This window comes from Gopherus evgoodei, chromosome 10 (genome assembly GCF_007399415.2).
Source record: "Gopherus evgoodei ecotype Sinaloan lineage chromosome 10, rGopEvg1_v1.p, whole genome shotgun sequence".
Taxonomy (NCBI): domain Eukaryota; kingdom Metazoa; phylum Chordata; order Testudines; family Testudinidae; genus Gopherus; species Gopherus evgoodei.
Window position 1 is genome coordinate 45,759,722 of NC_044331.1, and position 19,073 is coordinate 45,778,794.

A 19,073-nucleotide genomic window follows, 5' to 3' on the forward strand; every position below is an offset into this window, starting at 1 on the left:
TTTGTACCATTTTAACTGTACTGCCTTTCAATTCAATGGAGCACAACCTTGTTCTTAAAAATAAATTTACCGAATTATTTCAGAGTCTGCAGTTAAAATGGTTACCCACTTCACAGCCTTCAGGCTATGCTGGTTTTGCTCTAAAGGAGCAACTGCATCATCCCCAAGCTGTGAAGTTCCTGGAAATCAGAGCCCTGAGCTATAGCCGGGAAAGGGCGTTAGCACAATAAGGCACCAGTGGCAGGGGCCAATCTAAACTGAGCACAACTTAAATGAAATTAGCAAAACCCAGCTGGTCCCTCGATGGCTGTTACCAGAGCTGTGCCAGGGGCAAGGGTTGGACTAGCCAGGGTTGTTTCAAGACAAGGCTGGGGGGAGCAAATAGTTTATGGACTTTGCCTTTTCTGGCTCTGGTTTCTGCAGAGGTCAGGACTGAAGGAGCAGCGAAGGGTGTATGTGGGATGGAGAGACATTGATAGAGCTGCAGGGGGTAGGAATAGGTTATAGAGCACCTGCCCCTATTATGAATTATGTCTTTGGCATCAATCCCTCTCTTTCAAATAGGGAAGATTTACTCCAGTTATTTAAAGACACGTCTCTGCTCCTGATCTGAGCGTGTGAGAAGGGAGGGTGCAGGGGTGACAAGGGAGGCAGCGATGCAAATTCAAAATGCTCCACATGGCTTTATTGGATCCTGCTGGCAAAACAGGAAACATCCCAAATAACTGGCTTCATGTGCCAAGACCAACCGGAAATGCATGGAGAGATTCCCAGATGCACGTTCCTGCTGATCCTTTATTCCATGCACGGAGCTGCCCTGGAAAAGGTGGCAGGAGCATGCGGGGAAGGAAAGACAGAAAAGCTGCATTTATCCCCCAGGGAGGGGGCTCCTTTAAAGGAAGTGGAAAGAGCAGAGGCAAAGTGCTTTTTAGGGGAGGGAGGCAGGGGAGCAAGAAGGGACTAGCAAACCCTCCATCGGGCTTCGGCTGATGAAGCTTTCCAACCTCTTATGTACGACTGGCAGAGTCGCCCTAGCCACAGGCATCTTGGATTGCTGCAGGAGTTCAGTCAGTGGGTGATGTGGAGCTGGCCTAGCCACAGCATTTGGTGGGCTGCAGCGTGCTAGCCTCCAGAGGAGACATGGGAGCCCAAGTGCCTGCCCTGGAGTAGGCACAGGAGACAATTCAGGCAGAAGCAAAAGGACAGATCAGCTCCCTGCAGCTGTTCAGGAACAGAGCCACCAACAAAGACCTGGGCAGGGGACGTCAGGGTCTCTCACTGTTAAAGCAGCCTCCAGCCGGCAGGCCTGGATGTTCTCTGGAGGCATGTGTGTTACATGGTGGCACTGCCCAGGGGTTTGGATGCCTTTGTTATGGGAACTCCGAGCTGAAGCTGGTCTCGAGGTGGAGATCTCGTTAGCAGATGCAGAAGCCACCAAGCTCCCATCCACCATTGCTCTGGGGACAGATCCTGGGGTGGGGATCCTGGAAGCACAAGGGCTTGTGGGCACGATGGAGGAAGGGCGGGCAGGAGGCTTCACAGCAAGAGAGCTGGAGGGGAAACAGGGGGGACAGTAGCCAGGAAGAGTGGGAAAAGCAGTCGTCAGTTTCAGCTGCAGGGGTCTGAGAAGGAAGGAGAGAGCCCAGTCCAACCTCTGCCCAGGCGGTGTCTGCAGCTGTGTGCAGCAAGGGGCTTCCCCAGCAGAGGAACCGCACCCACCAGACTCTCCGACGGGCTGCAGCACAATCAGCTGGCTCCTTCCACGCTCACTGCCATCCTCCCAGCTCCTCAGCTGAGAGTTTTCATCATGGCGTGGGCCTGTCTCAGCTCTGAAAGTGGAAGAGGAGACGTGAACAGCCAATGGGGCAGAGTGATCTGGATTTCAGCAGGGGGCGCTGCAGCCAGTTGCCAATTCACGGGTCACAGCAGGGCAGAGAATAACCTCTGCGCTGTGAGGAGGAACAGAGAAATGACACAACATGGAGACAGCCGATCTCTGCCCCGGCCAGTAGGGAGAGCAGTGGGCACACAGGAGAGAAAGCACCAGACGGCAGGGCAGGGACGAGGCGAGCGATTCCAAGCTTCCCATCAACTGTCTACTTACCTGCCAGTAAGATCGGGAACTTCTCTGCCGACACGATTATGGCAAAGGGCTCCGTCATGCCTCAGTCCCCTTCTCGCATGGTAAACTTCAGGTGCACAAGGGGCTCACTGACCTGCTGGAGCTCACTGGAGCTGAGCGTCTGATCCACCCTCCAGGACACAGCGTCCAGATGGTTCACTGAGGACAGAGGCAGAGCCAGTCTCAGGTTTGCGCTGTCAGTGTAAAACACTCTCTCTATGCACAAGCCGGCGATATGGATTTGAGAAGCATTTTTCAAAAGCATTAAGTGGTTTCACCCACTCCTGAAATGCAGCCACCTCTGGTGTGTGCAACACAGCAACTGTCTTACCGGCCCACAGCAACAATGTAAGACATTACAGGAAGGAAATGTCTCCAGTTGAAATAACAAGGGAGTTTAGGTCAGTGGAATGGAGCCCTCCGAGATGGAGTGTGGCTGGGATAATGTAGCTAACACCCCTTGTTGCATAGATTCCCATGAGTCCAAGTGGTTAGCACCACCTCAGCTCTCTCTCTCTTTATGGCCAAGAAAGATAATGCAGAAGGCAGAGCACCGCCTAGTGCATCACCTGCCCCACTCTCTGCTGTACTTGGATTGTCCTGGAGGTGAACTAACCTGGCCAGATCCTAACCTGTCAGACCGACAAGGTCACAGCCCAAGGGGGTCAAACAACAGGGTTCTGGTCCCAGCTCCTGGTCACCCCCTCAGTTGCTGCATCTGCCCTCAGCAAACTCTGATCCTATCCTACAATCCTCAGGAGCAAGTTCTTCCCAGGAAGTCCCAGAGGAGAATGGCTGAGAAAGTCCTATTGAACTTCCATCCATGGACATAGGGGAACAGCTAGAGGGGTGGGGGCAGTGGATGCCAGCCTGTATCCCTGTTGAAGGACCATCTCCCATCCGCTGCCTGGAGTAGTGTCAGGTTTGCACTGCCGGAGGGAGAACACTTACATCTCAAGCTGCGTGTCCTCCAGCTGTCCTGAAGGGGGCTCTGTTTCTCCTCGTAAGACCAGCACAATCCTGCGGCATGTTCTACAAAACAAGGAGACCAAGGCTACGTCTTCACTACCTGCCGTACCGGCGGGTAGCAATTGATTGCTCGGGGATCGATATATCGCGTCTCATGTAGATGCGATATATCAATCCCCGAACGCGCTTATATCAATTCTGGAACTCCACCAACCCGAACGGAGTTGCGGAGTCGACATGGGGAGCTGCGGACATCGATCCCGCGCCGTGAGGATGGTGAGTACTTCGATCTTAGATACTTCGACTTCAGCTACATTATTCACGTAGCTGAAGTTGCGTATCTGAGATCGATTTTCCCCCGTAGTGTAGACCAGCCTTTGCAAGAAACCACCCACCAAAGAGCATCAGATCGGTCCCTGCACAACACGACTCTGGTTCCAATGGGCTCAGAAGGGACCCTGGCTGCAAACTACTGAGCTGGCCTGTTTAGCAGGGGTACTCTAGCAGGATGCTGACATTGGGGTACACGTGGGATAACGGGGGGATGATGGTACCATAGGGCATTTCAGTCAGAAGATGGCCCAGCTACTGCTCCAAAGTCTTTCCTGCTGGTTGACACAGCGCGTTCTAACGTCTCACTGAAGGAAGAGTGCTGGGGACACACAACCCAGCAGCAATCGCCTCCTCCCCCAGACAGCCAATGTACTGAAGTCTACACAGTGCTGGAGCAAGGGTGGAAGGATACAGTTATCCAGGGTTACGCCTGATGCATGGGGTAGACAAACTCTTCTCTGCTCCCTGGCGCCCTCCTCTGGCTGACGTTGCACAAGACAGTCAGGCTGCTGCTACTGACCCCAGGGCTTCCAGTGTGCTGCAGCCCTCTCCGAGGGACCCATCCCCTGGCACTTCCCCTACCTTTGGGCAGCCCCAGCTGTTGCAGCTCATTGGACAGAGAGTCGCTGTCTACTCTGTGTTTGGCTGCACTGGAGAGGATGAAGCTGAGCACGGCAATAGTGGCCTTCACGTCCCCGGACTTTGGAGACAGGAGAAACCTTTGGGACTCTGCCTGGCAGCAGGGCTCTTCCCTGCAGGGAGGCAGCTTTGAAAGACCCGTAAAATTGATGTAGGATCCAACAGCCCTTGACGTGGCCTGCCCTTTGCAGTTCATCGCCTGCAAGAGACTAGAGAGGGTGCAAGGACAGACGCCACCTTGCGCTGGGCCATGAGGGGCAGCAGGGAAACAGGCAGAAAGATCTGGGCTCATTGTCACCAACCTGGGTAAGAAGCAGTGATGGGCAGGGGACTATGTGTGTGTTGGGGAGGGGGGAGTCAATGCAACCGGCAGGGGTCAAAACAGGTTAGGATTTCAACAAGCCTGGGACAGGCAGGGGTTAAGTCTAACTAGAATCGACTGATGCTAGGGATCCAAATACTAATAATGGCCAAGGGCCAGAGGAGTAAGGGCCTGTCTAAGCGCACACTTAGGTCGTGGCAAGCTGGGGTGTAAAGCTACCCTGCCCTAGCCAGCTGCGCACTGTCTGTGAGGACCCTGCTGCCACGGACTAACAGCTCCCTAGGGCACTTTCACCTACTGTCTCCAAGCAGGGCAGCTCCCAGGCGCACGGCAGAACTTAGGGTGTGGAGCAGAGTCCACCCGGGCACCTAGCGCATGGCAGATTTACACCCTGGCTTGCCAAAACTAACCATTCGTACAGCCAAAGCCTAAGGTTAACACCGCACAATAACCAGGCCAGTGGCAGTAAGACAGGGCCAAGCCACAGCACGGCAACTCAGCCAGGGTCAGCTCATCCATAAAAACCAGACCAGACATTTCACTTCATGGTCCCATCTGGCCTCGACCGTCCAGCCTGACCTGTGTAACACAGCCCACTGGGCACCCCTGAATTAATGCCTGTTTGAACCAGAGCAGATCTGGATTTAGAAACTGCCAGTGATGGAGAGCTATTGGGCAGTTGTTCCAACGGTTAATGACCCTGTAAAAACACCTTATTTCCAGTCTGAGTTTGTCTAGCTTCAACTTCCAGCCATTGGCTCATGTTAGACATTTGTGTGCTAGACTGAAGAACCCATTATCAGCTGTTTGTTCCCCATGTAGGTACTTACAGGCTCCCATCGAGTCACCCCTTAACCTTCTCTTTTTGATGCTAACCTGGCTGAGTTCCTGGGACCCATCCCCTCCCCCCTCCATTGCCACACTAAGACAGCAAGTTCTGCAGGACGTGGACGGGTGCTGTTCAGCTGTTTGGGCAGCACCTGGGAAATGCGGATTGCTACTGTGATCACTACAACTACCAGGCCCGGGGCACTTCCACACACTCAAGAAATGGTGTAAATTCCCCTCCCCCCGACGCAAGGCCCAGAACCACCCAAAATATAAAGCCAGGGCAGTGTTTGCGGTGAGCAGTGGGAACTCATCAGGCTGCTGATTAGCAGCATCTCCCCCAAACAGAACAGGGGCAAGGACCCTGGGAGATTAGCAGGGCTCTTGTGCTTGTTCACAAGCAGAGCGTGCAATCGGTTTCCAGTGGCTGGGCATTAACTCTTCAGGCCTTCACTGCTTCAGGACATGCCTCTCCACTCGTGACCCCAGCCAGCGATGCTTTTCAGGCACTGCGGCTAACAAAGCCGAGCCCAGCGCCCATAAATACTGCAGGTGAAATGTTCTCAGGACAGGCACTGGGGTGCGGAATGGGCCGGGGGGGAGGTAAGAGTCAGCCAAAGACTGGGCTAGCATCCCAAAGCCAGTGGCTTGCCGCAACCTCCCTGCTGTGAGCACAGACAGAGGAATGGCAGTTCTAGTAATGAAGCCAGCAAAGCTCCCTGGAAGGTGAGTGAGGCAAAGAGCCAAATCCACCGTGACAGTCTCATGGACAGCATTAGAGGAGCCCAGGCTACGGACACCCAACAGCTCTGGAAAGGAACAACACTCACCAAACTTGGCATCGAAGGTTAGCTTCAGGATCTTTTCATACTGCAAGAGAAGAGCAACACCCAGGTCCATCAGCCCCAGGGGACCCCACTCCTGGTGCACACAGCACGGTGCAGAATGATCACTGAGCCCTTGCTGAGCAGATCCCCAGGGTAAGGCCAACACTCCACAAGGGGTGTCTGGTTTCAGGTGCACTTGGAGTCAATAGGAGCGTTGGGGGCTCAGCTCTTCTGAGTAACAGGGCTGAGGTGTCTCAAGGGGGGACCCAAATTACTAGAAGCTGCTGGATTTAGCCTAAGTAACTTGCCCAAGGCCACATGGGTGATCGGGAACTAGGACTCCTGGGTTCCTGGCTCTCACTAGCCCAAGCTGCCTTCACAATGGGGGAGGCAGGATGGGCCATTCCCGCTGGCTGCTGGTGCTCCAGGCATGTCCTACAGGGAACCTCCACAATCCAAACAGCGGGTTGTCATAAACAGATAGCTAAGGGTTAATGTCTCTTTCACCTGTAAAGGGTTAACAAACAGTGACCTGCAACACCTGACCAGAGGACCAATCAGGAGACAAGATATTTTCAAATCTCGTGTGGAGGGAAGCCTTTGTGTGTGGTTTGGGGTTTGGCTTTGTTCTCTCTGGGTCCTGGACGGGACTAGAGGTGCAACCAGGTTTCTGCCAATCTCCCTGCTACAGTCTCTTATCTATTCAGAATTGTGAGTAAGAAAAAAGGCGGTTACAGTCTTTTAATTTGTTTTTCTTATTTGCAGATGTGTACTTGCTGGAAGTAGCTTAAATTGTGTTTCTGCTGGAGAAAGCTTCTTTCTATTATCTATAAGCTATAAAAAACCCTGTAACTTTTTACCATCTAAATTGCAGAGATAGACCTTTTATTTTTTTCTTTCTTTTTATTAAAAGTTTTGCTTTTAAGACCTGTTTGATTTTTTTCCTCCTAGTTAAGGCTCAAAGGAACTGAGTCTGTATATACCAGGGAATTGGTGGGGAGAAGAGAAAGAGAGCAGGGAGGGAAAGGTAAATTTCCTCTTTGTGTTAGATTCACGGAACTTGAATCTGTATTGCCTCTGGGAGAAGGGGGAGAGAAACCTGATCTCTCTGTGTTGTGTTTCAAGGAGTTGAAGCAGGGTATCTCCTAGTGTACCCAGGCAGGAAAGATCTGGGAGGAGGTAAAGAGATGGGAAGGAATGGTTTATTTCCCTTTGTTGTGAGACTCAAGGAATTTGGGTCTTGGGGTCCCCAGGGAAGGTTTGGGGAGACCAGAGTTTATCAGGCGCTCTACTCTAAGTCCTGATTGGTGGCAGCCTATCAGATCTAAGCTGGTAATTAAGCTTAGGGGAATTCATGCTAGTACCCATAATTTGGACGCTAAGGTCCAGATTTGGGGATTATACTATGACACAGGTCAGCTACGGTCTGCGATGGGCATTACAAATGGCTCAGCCTCATGTCCCCGAGCGGCCAAACCCCCTTGCTGGGAGACCTCAAGGGAATCCGTATTGTCAACCACCAGCCCGTCCCCTAGCGATGGCAGGGCCAATGGGTGGATGAGGTGAAGCAGACCACACAGGACCCATAGAGAAACAGACACTAATACTTACTAGTAAGTACTTAGCAGCTGGCCCTTTCCACCAGCAGATCTCCCTGATGGAGAATGTCACTGACCTTATTTTACAGATAGGGACACAGGCTTTAGGAACCCTGCCCAAGATCAGTGGCAGAGCTAGGAATAGCTGACTCCCACTTTGATACACTCCTACGCCCACCCCACACACTCCACCGCACTGCCTGCCCTGAGATCGGCCAGCTTGACATGGCCCACGCCACTTAGCCCAGGGGAGGGGAGACTTGAGTCTCTGCGATTGCTGGATCCCTGCTCAGCGGGGCTGAATGTGGGAGAAGAACCCCCTGCACTTGCAGGGAGAGGGGATTGATGTAAGTCCTTGAGCACCTGGCCAAAATGAGCTTCAGCTTCACTGAGGACTAGAAAGAAGAGAACAAGAAAATAAAACCCCACCGCAGCACTGGGCCTGTCGGGCACAGCCTGGCAGGAGTCTGAGCCCCCCTCAAAACACATGCTCTCTGCCACATCGGGGGACCCATTTCAACCTTGCCCTGCCCCAGCCAAACAGTCACTGGTTTGGGTTGTTTTTAAACCACTCGCTTCTCTGCCACTTTGGGGAACACCATGGTTTGGATTTCAAAGAGACTCCCTGAGTTCTGGGTGCAGCAGTCAGGGTAAAGCCCCAGCCAGCTCTTGTGCTGCACTGAATGTATTGCTCGAGCCCTCAGTCAAAGCCTGTTCTATGTTCCCGAGCCTCTCCCTGCTCTCTTAGGGAAGCCCGGTCAGCCAGAGACAGGCGCAGAGTTCACACTGGTCACTCAGCGACCTGAGCTCTCCCCCTTCACCAGATACCTCGAGTCCCAGAGGTCAGATCAGGATGCATCACTCAGATATTCTCATTGCTCCCCCAGGCCGTAGATACCCCTCTCAACAGCCAAGTCTTCATGCTTTGGCTGATTGTCTGGTTTCACAGCACCCAATACCGTCTCTGGGGGGGCAGGGGAGGGTTTAAGAGCAAAAATTGCTCAGACCCCAGGATGCTGGGCACCAGGTAAGATCCAGAAGAAAACAGAGAAAGAGAAAGCTTCCACTTAACTATTTTGGCCAAGGTGCTGATTTCAGGCAGGATCCAGTTGGGACAGTCCAAGTCTCTGCAGAACCGGAATCTCTGGAAGGAGAAGATCGGGGGCAGTTAGGACCCAGGTGGCCTTTGGGCCAGGGGACGTCAGCAGTAGAGTGTCCTTTTCAGGGCAGCCCAGCTCTTCTTGCCAGAGCAGGGAATCCTCATTTCCCACCCTTATTGCTGCCCTGCCCCCACTGCACCAAAAGAGCGGCCCCTAGATTTCTCTCCTCTCTGGGTACTTGGCTGCCCTCATCTCCGGTCTCTGCTCTGGCTGAGCTTGCTGCAGAGTTGGAAAGCAGCTGGGTCGATCTGGAGCTGTACAAATAACTCTCCTCCTCAGGCCCTGGGTCCCCACTGTATAACACCCCTGCAAACTCAGGCACAGCAGCTCCATGCACGGAGGTCATCAGCCTTTGGAGCAAGCTCCTGGGGAGAATGACCAGATGCAGCTGGCAAGCTCAGCCCTGGCACTAGGGGATGCAACTGCCCTGAATTCAGTGGGCTTCCCCCCCACGCTGAACTGGGCCCAGAGTCTGACAGAGAGATATTCGTCCCCAGAGAAGGAAAGAGATAGATGGGGCTGGGATGTGCCCAGAGGGATCAGTCTGATGAAGGGGTGGGGTGAAGATGGGGCAGGGCAGATGGCCCCTTCCTGTTTCTAATAGCTACCAGTTAGGCCGCAGATTCAGCAGTTTAACCCAGCAAATGCTGGTAGAGACCATGAGCCTGAATCCTGGAGCAGGAGCTTTATACCCACTGCAGTTACATAGCGAAAGCAAGGGCACAAGTCCCTGGCATCTCATGTATACAGGTCCACATGCTACAGAACCAGGCATAAGCCTCTCAGAGCAGGGGGCAGATGTCTGGGTCGAGGGGAGCAGGACAGCTGATTTCCCCGCCCCTCCACGTGTTTAACAGTATCATGGCTCTGAAATGATCCTTTCCCGTCATCTTGTTCCCCTGTACATCCAGTGCTGAAGCCTTTATTACTCCCTGCTTTAGAAACACAAGTGCCACTACAGTAACAGCCCATCACTCCCAGCATCCTGCCCCCAGCCCTGGCTGCTTCAGAGGAAAGATGCATTACAAGAAGTTTTCACTTGCCCCATTCTGCCGTACAGCACTTTGGGGGGTAGGGGGTGAGGCAGCATTTCCTTCCTGACACCTGCAGGCTACTGGCCTGCACCCTGAAGCATGAGATTCATTTATCCTGAGCACACTTAACTAGGAGAGGTATTAGAACTCAAAAGGCTGCCACTGTGGGTTCCCCAGGCCAATTACCTACCATGCAAAGGGACAGCTCTTTCTGTTTTCTCCAGCTCCTTCCCGGGGCCCCACTGATCTCAGGTCACTGGAGGGAGGGAGCAGTTTTTAAGCCAGACACAATATTTAACCCACCCTCCAGATGCCCATGTTAGGAAGCTGGTGACACTGGTGACACTGTAGTAAGAGGAGGCCCTGAGATATAAACCTTGGTATCAGAGGCCTGATATGAGGCCTAAGGTCTGAACTAAAGTAATGGTCAAGACTTTGCTAACATAAAGCAAAGTGAAGCTGTGAGTCATAGGCAGGCCCTGCTCACAGAAGCTGGCAAGGAAAGGGCTGATGATGCAAGAAGATACATACCTAAAAGGTACTGAACACTAGATATCAGAACATTCACATACTTGTACATTCCACACAGATAACAAGGAACAGACTGACCCATCCCAATGACGGGGGCAAAAGGGTAATATGATGGATAGAGTTGTTTTGTTCCAACCAGCATGTACAAGGTGAGAGGCGGCACCTTACTATGTAGAGGGGTTGCACCTCAATATGTCAGGAGTGATGTGTAACTTGTTTGTACCTGTATATAAGAATGCATTCCTGGGGCGGTGTCTTTGTCCGGCCGAGGGGGCAGTAGAAAGTCCCACCACTGACTGAGCTGGATCCATTGCCACGAGGCACTTTCTCATAGTATGCCCTGAATTAGGCTAAGAACCCTACAAGGAACTGCCATTGTGTCCAAGATCGCAATAAACCTAGCCGACGTGAATTCAAACCTGATGTAAGCAGAGTCAGGATGAGCGCTACCCTGACATCTGGTGGTGAATTGTAGAGAGTGTGGAAAGAATTTCAGGAATTGCATTGGCATCCACCCCCCACTTAGCATAACCCCACAGCAGCTTGGGATGGTGATTTTAACAGCTCTGGGATCCCCAATTTCTTTGTTATTGGGGGAAAAAAAAGTTTGTCACCCTGATTGTGTGAATGGGGAGCTGTGGGATTGCTTTGTGAGAGAAATGACTCAACCTCAGTTGGGTGGTACTTGCTAAACATGGGACATGGGTTCCAAAACCCCATGAATTGAGAGAGGTTGGGGACTGGTGTGTGTATCTGATGGTATGGGTGCCTTTTGAGGGCCTAGAACACCAATTGCACATCCTCCTCTCTCCAATATTAAAGAGTAGAGCTAATTTTTGATTCTGTTAGGAGTCCATCTAGAGACTGCTGAGCTGAATTCATGTTGGGCCAATGGTGCACCAGGGCTCCCCTACTAAGAGCTGAATTGAGATCATGGAGTGCTGTGTTAACTAGTGGGGGAGCCTGAAGACCTATTGATAAGCGGCTGGCAGAGCAGAGCAGAGCAGTTTGCAGCATGTTGGAGCAGCCCATGGAATAGCGAGTGGAGTGAAGTGGTTTGCAGGGACAGCTGGACGAGCGGCACAGCTGGTGTGGTGGAGCTGGTCGTGGTGAAGGCTGCAGCAGAACTCCATGGAGAGGCAGAGCAGTTGGCCCTGGCCCACGTAAGGTGCCCCTTAACACCTGGTGTGGACTCCCCCACCTTTCCACCCAGGCTGAGGGGGGTAACACTCTGCAGATAAACTCTCAAATTCTGGAGTGGCACTGACCAGAGACTTTTGGGTTGTTGGACTTTGGGGTGATTGGACTTAAGACCCTAAGGGGAAAAGGACATTGCCAAACATACCTGGGGTTGGGTTTTTTTTTTGTTTATGGTTTGTGTTATAATCCTGTTTGTGGTGTTTCTCCAGTGGGATGCCGCATTGTTTCCTTCCTTTATTAAAAAGATTTTGCTACACTCAGACTCCGTGCTTGCGAGAGGGGAAGTATTGCCTCTTAGAGGTGCCCAGAGGGGTGTGGTATGTAAGGGTCCCAGGTCACTGGGTGAGGGCTCGAGCCGGTTATGCATGGTATTATTGAAACGGAACCCCTGGATACTGAACTCGGCCCTTGTTGCTGCCAGTTCAGAGGGGCAGAAGGGTTACACTTACTAAACTCTGTGGTCATTGGGGGTTCTCTTTGGGACTGCTGTGCCAGCTATCTTCAAAGAGCTGGGACCGCACACAGAGGGAACACACGCATGCAGCCGAGTGATACCAACAAGGAGAGAGCAGAGCACCACGCCGGTAGCTTCTGACAACAGCCTGGCTAATCCCAAACACTGGGCTAGCAACTGGGAGTCCTCAGACATGGCTCCAGCTGTTACCCAGAGTCCCTGCTGCCCCGGGGACACAGCTCTGCATCGCCCCAGGCCCCCAAATCCCAAGAGAGCACTGACACCCCCCCAGCCATGCACCGCGCCTGTGCTCACCATGGTTTCCTGCTGTCTCTGCAACGCCTGACCATGCCCACGACAGGGCCGGAACCCATCAGCTGATCTCACAGCGCGGTCAGCTGACCACAGACCTCCGGAGGCTGCTGCCTGTCAGCCGCTCGCTGAGCTGAGTCAGCTGAGCGCAGATTTAGTGACGCTTCAGCCATGGAGCCTGCTGGCTTATTGCACAGGCTGAGGCTCAGCCAGGGGCAGCTGCCACTGGGGTGTTACCGAGTCCTGAGACAAGGTGAGGGAGGGGATGTCTGTTATGGGGCCAGCTTCTGTTGGTGGGAGAGACGAGCTTCTGAGCCACACTGAGCTCTTGTTCGGGCCAGGCTGTGTACGCTTGTCTCTCTCACCAACAGAAGTTGGGCCAATAAAAGCGATCACCTCACCCTAGAGTGACCAGATGTCCTGATTTTATAGGGACAGTCCTGATTTTTGGGTCTTTTTCTTATATAGGTGCCTATTAACCCCCACTGCCTGTCCCAATTTTTCACATTTGCTACCTGGTCACCCCACCTTCCCCACCTTGTCTCTCTAGCATCCTGGGACCAACACGGCTCGAACAACACTGCATCCAAAAAAATCATGAGTTTAAAAAACTGCTCCTACTGTCAGGGGTTCTTTTTATTTGGTGTCTGGTTTTTGAGGCTTCAGGTCTTATGTTTTGAAGCTTTTTCTATGCAGTGCTGGAAAATGACGGGGTTTTTAAATGGAAGCTGAGAGTCTAACATAATCTCATGACTCCATGAGTTGGGGCTTTAAGGCAAAGCACCAATTGTCATGAGTGAGACAGCTGATAAAGTGAACTGAGAGTAAATCCAGCAGCCTGCTTTGTTGCTAAATTAAAGCAGTGAATGATCAGTTTTATTGGGTAATCATCACAAAGGCCAAAGAGTGGGAGCCCACCTCCCCCCCACCTCCCCTACCCCCAGTTTCTAGGGAAGTTCTGATCCAAATGTCATTGCTTGGGTTTCTCTCTGATGGACCAGACTAAAGCCCTAAATCCAAACATGTCCTGTCTCAAGGGGAGTTCAGATTTTGATCTGAATCCAAAGCAAGTTTGGTCCAAGCTCTTCCAAAAATGTGCCTATGACACACTGCCTGAGGGAGGAGGGAAGAAGAGGAAGCTTTGGGGGAATAGGGTAGTTCTGTGTCATGACTGAGATGCATTCACTTTCAAACCAGCTTGACGCTTTCCTTAACATTGCTGTGGGGAATGCAGGCGGGATTGTGGATGGAATGAGAGGGCATCAATGCCTGCAGAAAGGGTTAACAGCTTAGATGGGCAGGGGAGGGTCAAGTCAGCCAGGCTTTGACTGTGGGTTGGCTCCTGATCACAGCCTTTTCCTATCTCCCTGCCCACCTATTGGCTTTCCAGCCTCGGGCCCCACACCCTTTCCCCTCTCCAGCTCCCTTTCACTCAGTAACTGGCCAGGAATATCTCCACGCTGCACTGGGACACTGGTCCCCTTCCTGTGTTCCTGATGCAGACAGTGTCCTGCAGCTGTAGGGAATTAAAAGCAGCTCTGTAGAAGGAGGTGAAGCTGTGTCTAAAAGTAAGGAGGCCACTGAGAGGCAGGGTTAAGGGCAGGGGTCAGCAATCTTTCAGAAGTGGTGTGCTGAGTCTTCATTTATTTACTCTAATTTAAGGTTCTGAGTGCCGGTCATACATTTTAATGTTTTTAGAAGGTCTCTTTCTATAAGTCTATAATATATAACTAAACTATTGTTATATGTAAAGTAAATAAACATTTTAAAAACCTTAAATTTCATTTAAAATTAAATTAAAATGCAGAGCCCCCTGGACTGGCGGCCGGGCAGCGTGAGTGCCACTGAAAATCAGCTCATGTGTCGCCTTTGCCACCCATGCCCTAGGTTGCCTACCCCTGATTTAGGGCGTAGCATTTCGCACACACCCAGGATTTAGGTCAATGGAAAGGTCGTTCCCTCTATGGCTGCACATGGGAAGTAACCAGCCTGGGCATACCGAGGGGTGGAGGGATGAGGGAGGAGTGCCAGCTCCCTGCCAGCACCACACCTTGCACAGAGGGGCTGGGGAGAGCTATGCACCTGCCAGGTTCATCCAGTGGATTAGGCACCAACTCCCCTGCCTCTTCTGCTGAAGTGACTAGTTCTCCTCCCACACACAGTCCCCCAAAATGATGAGAATGTTGCAAGCTGAACCTTGTAGGGTGAAATCCTGGCCCTGGTGAAGGCAGTAGCAAAAACCTCCATTGGCTTCAATAGGATTTCACTGGTAGCATTTCCTCTCTCAGATGAACCCAACCTCTTGCCTCTCCCCCTTAAAACACTGTCCCAGGAGACCTCTCTACCCTTGGCCCCAGGGCTCCTGTTCAAAGCAGCGGGAGCAAAATGGCCATAAAAATATTGAAACACTAATCTTGGGGCTGACAAGGCCCGAGCTAATGTCACTGCTCCTTTGCTTGCTTTTGCTGCAGCCTTTGCCCCACTCTTCATCTGGATAGTTAGCCTGTAAAGTATCTGGGACAGAGACCTTGTCTTCATCCTGATCTCACACGTCCTTTCACAGCAAATGGGGAAACTGAGGGATGGGGAGTTCAAGTGACTCACCCAAAATCACATCAAGGGGTTGCACGCTAGCAGAGAAAACAAGCTTGCTTTTAACTAGCTCTTGTGTCCAATTTCTCAAACTGTCGGGTTTTTGTTAAAAGGCAATGTTTATATAGGACTTAAATATTAATCTTTTGTGCAACTGCATTTAACACTCCTATTATTATTTATATTACAGTCATGGGCACCAGGTTCGTATAATTTTGGTGGTGCCCAGAACGGGTCCAAGCAGAGCCATCTCTGGAGCAACTGCCCCGGGCCCTGCGCTTTGGGGGGGCCTCATGCTTCAGGGGGATGTGGGTTCCAGGCAGAGCTGTCCGTCCATAGGACAGACTGGGACAACCGCCCTTGGCCCCACTCTTTGGGGGTCCCCATGCTTCAGGGGGATGCGGGGTCCAGGGCAGCCTGGAGGGTTAGTGGGGGGGCTGATGCCAGCAGCAGCAAGAGACCTGGCCCCAGCCCGTCCCTGCTCCACCCCCATTCCACCCCTTCCCCCAGGCCCCCACCTCTTTCAGGCTTCTGCCCCCTCCCCCGAGCGATGCTAGGAGCCGGTGGGGCAGAGCAGAACAGGGTGGGCTGGGGCCAGGTCGCTTGCTGCTGCCAGCGCCAGGCCCCTCGCTAACCCCACAGCCCGCCCTGGACCCCACGTCCCCTCGAAGAGCAGAGCTCCCCAAAAGCGCAGTAAACCCAAACATTGGTGGAGCCAGGCCCACATTCCTAAACACTGGTGGAGCATGGACACCATGGGCCATATAACTCGCTGCCTATGATTACAGGAGCATCTAGAGGCTCCAGCTGAAATCAGGGCCTCATGGTACTTGGTGCTGTGCATACACAATGTCCCTACCCTGAACAGGTCACAATCTAACTAGGCATGACAGGGCCAGAGGTAGTGACTTGCTCAAGATCACACAGCAGGTGAGGCCAAGCCAGGATAGGGTTGCCAGGTGTCCAGTTTTTGACCAGAACACCTGGTCAAAAAGGGATCCTGGCAGTTCCGGTCAGCACCACTGACCAGGCCGTTAAAAGTCCAGTTGGCATGAGGCTGGCAGACTCCCTGTCTGGCTCCTGGGAAGCGGCCAGCATGTCTCTCCGGCTCCTAGGTGAAGGGGCGGCCACGGGGACTTCGGGGGAACTGTGACCAATGGGAGCTGCGGGGGCAGCACCTGCAGATGGGACCAGTGCGCAGAGTCCCCGTGGCCACCCCAGGTCTACCAGAGGGACATCAGCCACTTCCTGGGAGCTGCCTGAGGTAGGCACCACTGGGAGCCCACACCCCTCACCCCCTCTTGCACCCCAACCCCCTGCCCCAGCCCAAAGTCCCCTCCTGCACCCCAAACCCCTCATTCCTGGCCCCACCCCAGAGCCTGCACCCCCCAGCCAGAGCCCTCATGCCCCATCCCAACCCTCTGCCCCATCCTGGTGAAAATGAATGAATGAGTGAGTGAGGCTGGGGGAGAGCGAGTGACGGAGGGAGGGGAATGGAGTGAGCAGGGCCTCGGAGAAGGGGCAGGGCTGTTTGGTTTTCTGCGATTAGAAACCCTAAGCCAGCCTGGCAACCCTAAGCCAGGAGCAGGACCCAGATCTTCTGAGGCCCAGTCCAATGCTGTAGTCTAGCCCCAGGCCTATGCTATCTCTCAACGCCTGTTCTGAGAACTGTGCTATTGGTTCTGATGCAAAATAACTAAAAGCCATGTTAGATTTTTAGCGCCATTAGGAGTAAAAGGAGAGAAACAAATTCCTGCTCCTTTCTCTTATTTTGGTTCCTTCTTCTCCTATTCCCTAGGCCCCTGTCCCTCCCTCTGCTTCCTTCCCAGCAGAGCAGAGACCAGCGGCTTCAGGTACTAGAGCAGGGGTCAGCAACCTTTCAGAAGTGCTGTGCTGAGTCTTCATTTATTCACTCTAATTTAAGGTTTCGTGTGCCAGTCATACATTTTAACGTTCTTAGAAGGTCTCTTTCTATAAGTCTATAATATATAACTAAACTATTGTTGTATGTAAAGTAAATAAGGTTTTAAAAACATTTAAAACATTTAAAAAGCTTAATTTAAAATTAAATTAAAATGCAGAGCCCCCCGGACCAGTGACCAGGACCCGGACAGTGTGAGTGCCACTGAAAATCAGCCCGGGTGCCGCCTTTGGCACGTGTGCCATAGGTTGCCTACTCCTGTGCTAGAGTCTAGGATGGGCCATGGCAGCAAAACTATAATAAACTCAATGTAAATCACTAACAGTGGAGGAGCCAGGAAGGAAGAGAGCAGATAAAAGAGCCACCACTGAGAGTCAAGGTGCTCTTACCACTCCCAGTGTGACAAACAATCACACACACTAAAAGGAGGCACCACCTAAGTAAGGTGCACCAGGTGGTAAGACTATAATTTTCTGCTGCCAGAAGGGGGCGGCAGAGGCCTTCAGATTTGGTTCTCAAGACTTCTATTCCCAGCTGCGAAGCAAACACTGTAGCTTGCCTCTGCCCGGAGGGCTACTCTGAAAGGGAGATCAGTGACTGAGCAACTGGATGTCCATTGGCCTGTTAACCGTGCTAGCTAAGGTACAGCGAAGCCCTCAGCTGCATAGGCTGTGAGCACCTGATGCTCTTAATGTATTTGTCCTCACAACATTCCTGGAAGGGAGGGAAGTGCATATCACAGAAGGGGAACTGAGGCAGAGAGACTAAGGCCCAGAGCCTCATAGGTACTTAGGCTCCTCCCTTCCCTTGATTTAAATTCAATGGAAGTTGGGAGTCTAAATATCTTTGAGGATCTTGGCCTAAGTGACTTGGCCAAGGCAGTGCAGGGACGGGATGGGACTCCGTGGCCCCGCACAACAGAGCCCCTTGGAGGAAGGCACCTCTGCTCTGGAAGCCAGTGTCTGCCAGGGCTATCCCAAGGCAGCGAGCTGTGCATGGAACAAGAGGCAAAAGAAAAAACATTCCATGGGCCACCTTTCCCTGGAGACCTTCCCAGCCCCACTCTGGACACTGCTGAGAAGAGCTCAGCTCACTGGGTTAGGAGCAGAGCAGGTGGATGCTGAGCTGTACTGAAAGTCGGGCCCTGCTTATCTGACCTTTGTCACCATAGGAACCCAGTGCCTCACAGTCACTAATGGATACTCCCCTCCCAACACCCCTCTAGGCAGAGACATGCTATCCCCATGTAGGGGGTGGGGAATGGAGGCCCAGGTTCAGGAAAGGGCCACAGGAACCCTGGGGCCAAGAGAGGAACTGAACCCAGCCTCCCGAGTCCCCACCCTGTGCCCTACCCCCAGGGCCATTCTTACAGTCCTGGGACCCAAGTCCCACCCCGTGCCCTACCCCCGGGGCCATTCTTACAGTCCTGGGACCCAAGTCCCCCCCCGTGCCCTACTCACAGGGCCATTCTTACAGTCCTGGAACCCGAGTCCCCATCCCATGTCCTGCCCCTGGGGACATTCTTACAACCCTGGCACCCGAGTCCCCACCCTCAACATTAAGTGAAGAGTTACTGTATTTTCTCTCTTTTTGTTTTTAATAACATTTACCTTTTTTTAAGAACAGGATTTGATTTTTGTGTCCTAAGAGGTTTGTGCACATGTTGTTTAATTAGCTGGTGGCAACAGCTGATTTCCTTTGTTTTTTTTCCTCAGCTCTTCCCTGGGGGTGCGGGGGAATGACAGTGCTTAAGGGCATCCACAGGAAGGAATTCCCAAGTGTGCCTTCCTGGATTCTCAAAGGGGTTTTGCACTTGAGCAGCATCTACCCAGCCAAGGTCAGAGTAAAGCTGTAACTTTGGGAGTTTAATACAAGCCTGGAGTGGCCAGTATTAATTGTTACAATCCTTGCAGGTCCCACCTTCTAATCTCGAAGTGCCAGAGTGAGGAATCAGCCTTGACAGCCTGTAAATAACATTCCTTTAGATAGTTTGTTACAGGATTGGTTACAGGTGCTGCCCTTGGTGTAAGATCTAGGGTACCAATTGATCTGGGGGTAACTGATAAGTTTCTCAGGACTGGAAGCAACTTGAATAGAGTGTGATTTTTGGTGTGAGCAACCATTTATCACCAAGTCCAGTTTGTCTGGGTGGCAAGATAGACTGGAGAGTCTGTGACTCCAGGGCAAGACTGTTATAGTGATCAAGGAGCTCACATTTGTTACTGGCTTGG

General features: G+C 52.3%; 1 protein-coding gene across 2 annotated transcripts; it reads right to left on the minus strand.

Annotated features, from left to right (window-relative positions):
- Nucleotides 1-1,092: 1,092 nt before the first annotated feature.
- LOC115658596 (COMM domain-containing protein 4-like) lies at nt 1,093-12,377 on the minus strand. Of its 2 annotated transcripts, XM_030577786.1 has the most exons (6): nt 12,333-12,377; nt 8,711-8,782; nt 6,044-6,083; nt 3,074-3,154; nt 2,105-2,281; nt 1,093-1,829 (listed from the first exon to the last, which is right to left on the minus strand). In XM_030577786.1, the coding sequence occupies exons 1-5, from the start codon at nt 12,333-12,335 to the stop codon at nt 2,166-2,168; spliced, it is 312 nt and encodes a 103-aa protein (XP_030433646.1). In that variant the 5' UTR covers nt 12,336-12,377; the 3' UTR covers nt 1,093-1,829; nt 2,105-2,165. The 2 variants fall into 2 exon arrangements, with proteins under 2 accessions (XP_030433646.1, XP_030433645.1); XM_030577785.1 differs by lacking the exons at nt 6,044-6,083; nt 8,711-8,782; nt 12,333-12,377 and adding an exon at nt 4,007-4,259.
- Between the last annotated feature and the right edge of the window lie 6,696 nt (nt 12,378-19,073).